The 10,003-nt window shown below is 45.5% G+C and overlaps 2 protein-coding genes across 2 annotated transcripts in view; one reads left to right on the top strand and one right to left on the bottom strand.

Annotated features, from left to right (window-relative positions):
• Positions 1 to 208, bottom strand: part of ACO2 (aconitase 2) — a 52,198-nt gene extending 51,990 nt beyond the window's left edge. Inside the window, exon 1 of the mRNA XM_077757948.1 lies at positions 110 to 208. Coding sequence (XP_077614074.1) covers positions 110 to 145 — 36 coding nt within the window. The 5' untranslated portion in view covers positions 146 to 208. The remainder of the gene's footprint in view (positions 1 to 109) is intronic.
• A 389-nt stretch (positions 209 to 597) lies between these two features.
• On the top strand, positions 598 to 9,776 carry PHF5A (PHD finger protein 5A). Its single transcript, XM_077757951.1, has 4 exons — positions 598 to 693; positions 1,116 to 1,139; positions 1,874 to 2,040; positions 9,123 to 9,776. Exons 1-4 carry the CDS (start codon positions 642 to 644, stop codon positions 9,210 to 9,212), a joined length of 333 nt encoding a protein of 110 aa, XP_077614077.1. The 5' UTR covers positions 598 to 641; the 3' UTR covers positions 9,213 to 9,776.
• The last annotated feature ends 227 nt before the right edge of the window (positions 9,777 to 10,003 follow it).

Here is a 10,003-nt window from a genome sequence, read left to right as displayed (position 1 = left end):
GGAAGGTGGGGGGGGGGTCGGGCCCGCCTCGCCTCGCCTCGCCCACAGCCGCAGGCACAGTAGGAGGTACCCCGCCCTCGTGAACCCAGAGGCCCCTGAGTTGGCTCACCTGCAGCCGGGTCACCAGTAGACTGTAAGGCGCCATTTTGTGCACTGACAAAGATGAGGACGCATGAAAATGACGTAAAATACTGCGTATTTAAGCTTTCGGGGAGGGGCGTGGCCTGAAGAGAAACGCGTAACGGTGAAGGTGGGGCCTCCGCGGAGGGGCCAGCTCCCGAGGAGCGCAGTGGGCGGGGCTCTCGTGTTAGAAACGAAGGCTTGAAATGAAAACAGCTGCAGAAAAATACTTGCGGAAGTAAATGCTGGGCACAAAGATATGGTATCGAAGTGCAAACTCACTTGTCTCTTCTATCCAGAGCTGGGAAATCCTTAAAACATTTTCATGCCCCTGCCAAGACCTGGCCCGCCAACTACAACTTAAGACCCTTCTTTTTAACCGAAGGGTTTTGATCGCGCGAGAGTGGGCGGGACTTGGTGAAGCCTGGAGGACCAATCACGGCAACGGGAGGCTGGAAAATGGAGGTTAAAGGTCGGACGGAAGTTCTTTGAGCTTCCGGTGGCCGGCTCGTGTCGGAGTGATGGCCAAACACCATCCCGATTTGATCTTTTGCCGCAAGCAGGCTGGTGTTGGTGAGGCGGCTTCCCGCCCCCGGCTGTCTGGGTGGGGATAGTATTAAGAACCGGGGGGTCGGAGGTTCCCGTCGCATCCTTAGGGTTTTGCCTCGGAGGCGCCACTTTTCCCGCCTCCCGGTCGGTAGCGTGAGAGCGCGCGGGTTTGCGGTCTCTTGAAAAGAGGGCGGGAGCGCGCGTGCTGGGAGCCTGAGGCGGGCGGCTTAGGTGAGGTCCGGAGAAACTCAGATTGCCTAGGTCCTGGGAGCGGCCTCAGGAGGGTGTGGGTTCGCTTCGCATGGAAGCTTATGAGAGTAAGTTGGGTAAGATCCCTCGGGGCTCACTGCCGCCCCTGCTGCGTTGTCACTCCCAAACTCGCGGATGGCTTTCCCCTCTTCGTCCAAACCGATTCTAATTGTATTCTACTCTCTTTGCCTTTGCAGCCATCGGAAGATTGTGTGAAAAATGTGAGTGGAACACGCCCTCCCAAACACCCCACTCCTCCCCTTCAATTAGTGTAGAGCCAGCCAGTGGACATTTCCAGCAATGCCACAGAGAGGGCTTTGAGTAGATGTGCCTGGAAGTATGTGAACATTGAATGCTAGGCTGCAACCGAGGGCCCCCTCCACCTCCCCACTCTGACTTGCACTTTTTTTTTTTTTTAAATTTCTGAGAGAGTGAGAGACAGTGTGAGCAGGGGAGGATCAGAGAGAGGGAAATACAGAATCCGAAACAGGCTCCCAGCTCTGAGCTGGCTGTCAGCACAGAGCCTGACGGGGGGCTCGAATCCAGGAACTGAGATTATGACCTGAGCCGAAGCCCCACGTTTAACCGACTGAGCCACCCAGGCGCCGCTGACTTGCACATTTTAAACATGTTTAGATCTTGAGAAAATCTCTGACTTTGGGCAAGAGATAGCCTGACCCCGTCCCCAACATGCACGCGCTTCTTTACCAGTAGTCATACAGACTTATCGTCTAGGAAGGAATGTTCTAGGCTCTTTATATATTAGTTGATTAACTTATGTGTTGAGGGGATTGAGGTGGACACCGAGTTGGCTGAATTTTGAGAGTAGGCCAAAACAGAGGGTCTTAAAGTCGCTCTTAGGTGGACACTGGTGTATATCCCACAGCAGGAGGAGGGCAGTAGACCTAAACAGGTACTTGCAAGTGAGCATGATTCCCTTCTCTCTTCCTCACAGGTGACGGCAAGTGTGTGATCTGTGACTCCTACGTGCGCCCCTGCACTCTGGTGCGCATATGTGATGAGTGTAATTATGGTTCTTACCAAGGGCGCTGTGTGATCTGTGGAGGCCCTGGAGTCTCTGATGCCTATTACTGTAAGGAGTGCACCATCCAGGAGAAGGATGTGAGTGTATACTAAGATTTCCATCTGATCCTTGCTGCTTTTATTTAGTAACTCTCTGCCAGCCATGGCAAACTCCTGTGGTTTGTGGAGATTACTATGTTGAGCTGGTCACATAGGTTATAATTTCATCAAGTTCTGTGAGCTGAGCTAGGTGTCGTCCAATAAAAGGCAGTTATTTTGCGTCAAGGGCTAAAATGCAAAAGAAGCACATCTTTGTCAACGTCAGCAATTTGGAGAGCCCTCTCTCTATTCTTTTGATGTCTCTCTGATTTTTCATACTCGGAAACAACATCCTGCACTTTGTGAGTCCTGGCACGGCCTGTAATGTGTAATAGCTACTCCGTAATTCTCTTTACTCTCATTAAAGATTGTTAGAGTAGATGTGGTGACAGTTGAATTTGGAACAACTCACGTTGATTTCCACTTTAACTGACTAAAGAATGCCTTTGGTTTGATATTGCAGAATTGTCATTCTGTCTTGTGACATTTTTGCCCCTTGACATTGTGTGGTGGTAGTGACTAGTTATTCAATTTCTTTAGCCAAATGCTAGGATAGAGGGCTTGCAGAGCTATACTAACGGGAGGTTTTACTCTTCGTGTTTAGTTTGGAGGCAGAAGGCTTCTTAGGGGATGGGAGACTATACATCAGCTTGTTTTCTTTTTATGACACAGTAAAAAGAAGTGCGATAATAGTACCATTAAGCTACTAGAAGGTACCTAGATACCTAATATAGGGTAAACCAAAAGATACATGATTCTTAATGGTCACACGTGCAGAGTAGGTAGTTTACATAGATGTCTTTTTTTTTTTTTTTTTTTTTTTTTAAAGAGATTGAGCAGGGGAGGGACAGAGGAAGAGACAGAATCTTAAGCAGGCTTCACGCCTAGCTCAGAGCCAAACACAGGACTTGATCTCAAGACCATGACCTGAGCTGAAATCAAGAGTTGGACACTTAACCAACAGAGCCAGCTAGGTGTCCCTGTCATTATTTATTCTTCCCAACAACTTTGTTAAATAGCGATTATTATTATCCTGATTTTACAGTCTCTCTCTGGTCAATAAGTGACAAATGCAGGCTGTCGGACTAACCCCAGTGGTGTCCCCATTACACCTTGTCCTTTCGTAAGTCCTTCTGGTAGGATGTGCCCACTTTTAGTAGAAACACCCAGCCTCCCCAGCAGTCTGTATATTTGGATCCTGTCTATTTCCAGGAAGTGGAACATACCTGGCCAGATAAGATTGTTTCTTATACCATTATGTCTTTATTTTTTAGGGGGGTGAGAAAGGTCATAGATAAAATATGGAAAATATAATTTCAGTCGGTGTCCTGTCTTAAACCCTGATTTGCATTTGCCTTTGACTCTCAACGCATATCCTTATTGATCTGATGCACCAGCGAGGTTACACTCCTTGGTTTGGGTATTTATCGCTCTTTTACGTGAGTTCTTGGTACAGTGCTTGGTATGTATTATAAGCATGGTCCACATTTTTGGTGCTTCCCCTATAAGTCAGTCATAGGAGTGCCCCATATAAAATATCTGATATATAGCAGGTATTTATCAATTATTTGTAATCTGTAAACAATAAAACCATGGGAAGGCAGCAGCAGTGAAGAGAATGCTAGCTCTTAAACCAGCTAGAGTCCATAAGGACAACATTTTCTTGAACTTCTGCATTGTTGTAGCTAGAGTTCTTGTCTGGAATAAGCTTGTAACCAGAGTGCTTAATAAATGTTAATTACTGTCTGACTTGTCTCCATGTGGTATGTGAACTGATAACCTTTGGGTCTTCATGCTTCATTCTATTCCTGAGAATTGTAGACATCAGTTCATCTACTTCATACTGTACAGGAATGTTCTGAGGATACCTGAGATGGCGTCTAGTTTACATATGCTCAGCAGTAGTTTCCTAGGAACACAAAGCAGTCCAGTGACCTGATCCAGCCTCTCAGCCTTCCAGATCATCATGTAGATTAAATCCCCAAGACTTTTTCCTATGCAGAAATCGTCTTGCAACCAAAGCAACCCCAGTTATTGTACTCCTCTTCCTGCTGTCTTCATAATTTATAAGGGAGTTAGACCAGTAAACTAGACGGGGTCTCCTCACTTAGTTTTTCAGCTTCGAGAATACTCAGGAGTCTGGGGGGAGTATCTGGGCACTGCTGCCAGAGGACTAATTTGTAGTTTCTTCTAGTGCAGCATCATGCTGATCTCATCCCTCCTTTACCCTCACTTTCTTTCCTCCTCTTATTTAACCTTTTTCTTCACCTGTCCCAACCAGAAGATAAGAATAGCCGGTAACATTTGTAGAGCTCCTCCTGTGTGCCCAAACTATGCTGAACATTCTTTTCCAAAAGTCCTTGGTGATACTAACAAGAGAACTAAGGCTTCCAGATGTTAAGCAGCTTGGCCCAGGGTCACATGGCTAATCAATGGCAGATGTAGAACTAGAACCCAGGTTATCTGACTCTATATTTCTCATATTTTATGTGTCATTATTGCCCCTCTAAAGAGAAAAGTTAAAATTCAAATTATAAATTTATGTCTAACGAGAAATAAGATTTTCTTGGGAGAGGAGGAACTTTAGATCACAAACCATGGTAATATTGAAGATGCTTTCATCCCCTTTAAGAGTGGGTAGTCAGGGGTGCCTGGGTGGCTCAGTCGGTTAACAGTCCGACTTTGGCTCAGGTCATGATCTCACGGTTCGTGGGTTCAAGCCCTGTGTCGGGCTCTGTGCTGACAGCTCAGAGCCTGGATCCCGTTTCAGACTTTGTCCCCCTCTCTCTCTGACCCTCCCCTGGTCATGCTGTCTCTCTCTCACTCAGAAATAAATAAAACAGGGGCGCCTGGGTGGCTTAGTCGGTTAAGCGTCCGACTTTCGCTTAGGTCATGATCTCGCAGTTCGTGGGTTCGAGCCCCGCGTCGGGCTCTGTGCTGACTGCCAGCTCAGAGCCTGGAGCCTGTTTCAGAGTCTGTAACTCCCTCTCTCTCTGACCCTCCCCTGCTCACGCTGTCTCTCTCTCTCTCCTAGAAATAAATAAAACATTAAAAATTTTCAAATAAAAAAAACAAAACATAAAAAATTAAAAAAAAAAAAGAGTGGGGGGGGCGCCTGGGTGGCTTAGTCGGTTAAGCGTCCGACTTTCGCTTAGGTCATGATCTCGCGGTTCGTGGGTTCAAGCCCCGCGTCGGGCTCTGTGCTGACTGCCAGCTCAGAGCCTGGAGCCTGTTTCAGTCTGTGTCTCCCTCTCTCTCTGACCCTCCCCTGCTCACGCTGTCTCTCTCTCTCTCCTAGAAATAAATAAAAAATATTTAAAAAAAAAAAAAAAAAGTGGGTAGTCAAAGTCAAAGCATTCACTCAAAAGACCTCACCATATTACTCTTCTCAGTGGAGTTAAGGATGTGCTTCTTCCTCTTGCTATTTCTACCATCGTCTGCTCTGCTTATGTGAACAGCAGAGCCCATTAGACTGATAAAAAAGATACTTGATGCTTTTCAAAGTTAATTCATAATTCCTTACAACTTCTTCAACATGGAAAAATTTTGTTTTTTGCCTCTGGGAAACCCTAGTAGTAAAAACACCATACTAAGAGACAGAAAGCCCACGTTCAAGTCTTTGCTACAACATGCGGATGGCTTTGTGGAATTCTCTCCAAAAAGGAAGTAATAATCCTTGTTCCCTCATGGCTACATTTATTGAGAGATTGAAGGTCTTTCTGAAGGAAAACATGCTACTGTTGTTAAGGTCCCAAACCAGTGTACAGTCTGGTTTGTACATTATTGGTGTTCACTAAACAATTGTCAAAAGAATGAACAGCATTTGGGATGCTTGGCCAGCTCAGTTGGTAAAGCGTGCAGACTCTTGATCTTGGGGTCCTGAGTTTGAGCTCCACATTGGCCCGTAGAATTGACTTAAACAAAAACAAAAAAACAAATGGGCACCTGACTGGCTCAGTCAGTGGAGCATGTGATTCTTGATCTTAGGGTTGTAAGTATGAGCCCCACGTTGAGCATAGAGATTACTTAAAAATAAAATCTAAAAATGGAGCACCTGGGTGGCTCAGTTGAGCATCCAGCTCTTTGTTTCAGTTCAGGTCATGATCCTAGGGTCTATGCTGAGTGTGAGGCCTGCTTGGGATTCTCTCTCCCTCTTTGCCCCTCCACCATTAAATTTTTAATGAAATTTCAGAAATTAAGTGGCCACCAGACATTTACTCTGGACATTCAATGCAAGCTACAGCTGCCTAAAATTAAAAGTTCCCTATGCTAGTAATTGGGAAATCTGCCAATCCTCTGGGAAGATTGAGAAAGGATGAAATTTCAAGTATTTAGACATGCAGTTGCTAAAAGAGCTATTGGCAGACTTCTGCAGGTATTTTTAAAAGTCCTTCTTCTAGCTCAGCTGAGAAATACTTGTAGGGGAACCTTGGGGGCTCAGTCAGTTAAGCATCCAACTTCGGCTCAGATCATGATCTTACAGTTCTTGAGTTCAAGCCCCACATCAAACCCGCTGCTGGCAGCCTGTCAGTGCAGAACCCACTTCAGATCATCTCTCCCCCTGCCCTGCTTGCACTTTCCCAAAAGTAAATATTGTGTATGTGTGTGTGTATATACACACACACACACACACACACACACTTATATATACAAAACAAATACTTAGGCTTCTTAACAGTCCTTCCATCTTCCTCTTTGTGCTGTTCATTCGCAGCATACTCTGCAAAAGCCAGCCAGTTACAGGGGCGCCTGCGTGGCTCAGTCGGTTGGGTGTCTGACTTCGGCTCAGGTCATGATCTCACCGTTCATGGGTTCAAGCCCTGCGTCGGGCTCTGTGCTGACAGCTCAGAGCCTGGAGCCTGTTTCAGATTCTGTGTCGTCCCTTCTCTCTCTGCCCCTCCCCCACTAGTGCTTTGTTTCTCTTTGTCTCAAAAATAAATAAACTATTAAAAAAAAAAAAAGCCGGCCAGCCAGTTACAGAGAACACATCCTCATCTTGCACAACATTTAGACCCTTGGGAGAGGTAAAGAAAATAAAAGGCAGGAATGCTTAGGCAACAAAACAGGAAACCTGTGGGTCTGTGTTGAGTTGGGTTTTAACCATAATGAAATTGCTAATATTTGTTTTTGGCAGTTTCTTAAAATTTATCAAGGGCTGATTAAATACTTAATAACTTACCAAAATTCAGGTGGCCTGGCTCCAGAGCCTATCATCTTAACCTAAACTAATAAGTGAGGATGGAGGCACCCAGTTTGGAGGATGGAGTTTAGTATCACCTCGCAGGACTCTGGGGCACTCTGTGGTTTGTGAACATTGCCCTGCTCTGGCCCACGTATTTTAGCGTTATGGAATACAACTCCAAAGAGAAGTGACTTGCCCACAGTCATGCAGGTCAGTTAGGCACAGTAAGCCTAACCAGGCTGTCATCATAGCATCTCTAAAGATACCTTAGAGCACTGTCCTGTGTGATACCAGACCTGCGGCTGTGAGAGGCAGCTTTTCCCTCATTTGTGCCAGGACTTTCAGTACAGATTACATGGTTTGAGTCCACCTAGGGAACCGTTGATGGGGCTGAGCCCCCTCCCTGGCTCCATCAGCACACTGAGCTGTTCAGATGGTAGTTTTTTTGTTGTCGTTTATTTATTTTTAAATGTTTATTTTTTGAGAGAGAGAGAGAGAGAGAGAAATGGGCAGACTTTGACCTGAGGCGAAGCCAGAGGCTTAACTGACTGAGCCACCCAGACACCCTTCAGATAGTAGTTCTTAAGGTAAAATATGCTATGTAGTTTTTAGAAAGTAATGAGATGTTAGTGTTGGCTTTACATGTTTAGAGGGTTTTTTTTTTAATGTTTATGTATTTATTTTGAGAGGAGGGAGGGGCAGAAAGAACCCCAAGCATGCTCCGAGCTGTCAGCACAGAGCCCAACACAGAGCTCAATCCCACAAACCGTAAAGATTGTGACCTGAGCCAAGATCAAGAGTCTGATGCTTTAACTGACTGAGCTACCCAGGCGCCCCTAGAGGTTTTTGTACACTGTTATATTGGTCTCCCAAAAGAGAAATCAACTATATTAGAAATGAGAGGTCTAAGGACTTGATTGATTCATTCATTCTAAAGCCCAGTGTCACATAGGTGTTTAATTAAAGATCAGACCTGTGAAGGTTTTCTCTAGTAACATCTTCCCCAGTTTGTCTCCCATCATCCCAGATCAACCGATGGAGTCCTCATTTCAGCAGAACACAGCTTCCCAGAGGCTTCACTGGAACCACTCAAGCTCACAGAATGGCCAGGAGACATGTCGTTACAAATCAGAGTAGAGACCTTCAGCAGCCATCTCCTCTGGCACAGGAACACTCTTTCCCCAAGACCATGTGTCAAATTCAATGAATTAATAAGGATGCATCGGGCCCAGTTTTCTCCTACTGTATTTAACATGTAAAGTACTATTTCCTAAAGCCTTCCGGTTTTTTTTTCCTTGGTGGTCCTCTTCCCTTTATGGAGCTAGGGGAGGAAAGCTAGAGAGCTTGGTCTGTTAGATGGTTGTTACTATTTCTTCTCACTTGAAGAAAACCGTTTGATATCTTACGAGTTAAATTCTACCTCAGCTATTTCAGATTTGCAACAGACGTGGGCTGAGAATCCAACATTCTTTTTTTTTAATGTGTATTTATCTTTTGAGAGAGAGAGAGAGACAGCATGAGCAAAGGAGAGGCAGAGAGAGAGGGAGACACAGAATCCAAAGCAGGTTTCAGACTCCAGCTGTCAGTACAGGGCCTGCCGTGGGGCTCAAACCCACGAACCACAAGATCATGACCTGAGCCAAAGTCGGACGCCTAACCGATTGAGCCACCCAGGCTCCCCAAGAATCCAATATTGTAAGTGCAGGCCACCCTAGCTAGAGAGTGAACAGGCCCTGGGCACATTCTAGATGCTTAATAAATTCTTGATGATCGATTGAATAGAATAACTGAACAGGTAAGGTAAATGGCTAAACCTGTTGATCAAAAAGGTATTTTTTATTCTAAATCCCTTTCAGTTCAGACTCAAAGACTTTTAACAACTTCCTATCCTGTTTTCCAGAGAGATGGTTGTCCAAAGATTGTCAATTTGGGGAGCTCTAAGACAGATCTCTTCTACGAACGCAAAAAATACGGCTTCAAGAAGAGGTGATTGGTGGGTGGCTTTTTCCTCCCACCAAGCTGCTGCAGCTGCCAGAAAAGACGCCTACTACCACCAGCAGAGAGGGAGCAGAGCACAGAGCACCGCCCGAGTGCCTGTCAGTACACGGGCACCTCTCCACCTCTCCTCTTACCCAGACCCGTGGTGGGAACAGAAAAATCTTCACAGAGCACTCTGGCAGACAATAGCAGAGAAAAATTGATAGATTGGTCCATGATTTTTCTTGAATTCAAGAAACGAGCCTCTGGGTTTCCAAATTGCTATCTTCCCTCTACACCAGGAGCTTCTGAAACAGGAATCCCATCATTTCAGTCTCTCGTTTGAGGAATTGACCACGAAGCTAGCGCAGCGAGGAGCCTGTTCTGGCAGCAGCCTTGGTGGCTGCTGCTGCTGGTGAGGCATCTGCAGTGTGGTGGGGGGCTCTCACCATGCTCAGTGTGGGCATTCAGTCTTGTAACACTTAGCAGGTGGTGCCTGTTCGTGTTCTTCTTCTAAGAACTTGGAAACCCTTTCTGTTGCTGTTGTATTAATAAAACAGGTGTTTCTTTTCTGGTACTCGGTCACAGTCCCAATTTGACTCTAGGAATTTATTTTATTAGTCACCCAGGAATTTGTGGTTCAGGGTAGATGCATTGGGATTCATCCTGCACCTTGTTCTCTTATTGCTACCAGCAGGAATTCTAAACTATGAACACCTTTCATTATAGGCAAATCAGAGTTGTTTTTAGAAACTTATTTTTCTTCCTGTTCAACTTTAATTTGAATTGAAGAACTGGCTTCCA

This window comes from Crocuta crocuta, unplaced genomic scaffold (genome assembly GCF_008692635.1).
Source record: "Crocuta crocuta isolate KB4526 unplaced genomic scaffold, BGI_CrCroc_1.0 scaffold143, whole genome shotgun sequence".
NCBI lineage: Eukaryota > Metazoa > Chordata > Mammalia > Carnivora > Hyaenidae > Crocuta > Crocuta crocuta.
This window is presented reverse-complemented; position numbering and strand designations above follow the sequence as displayed.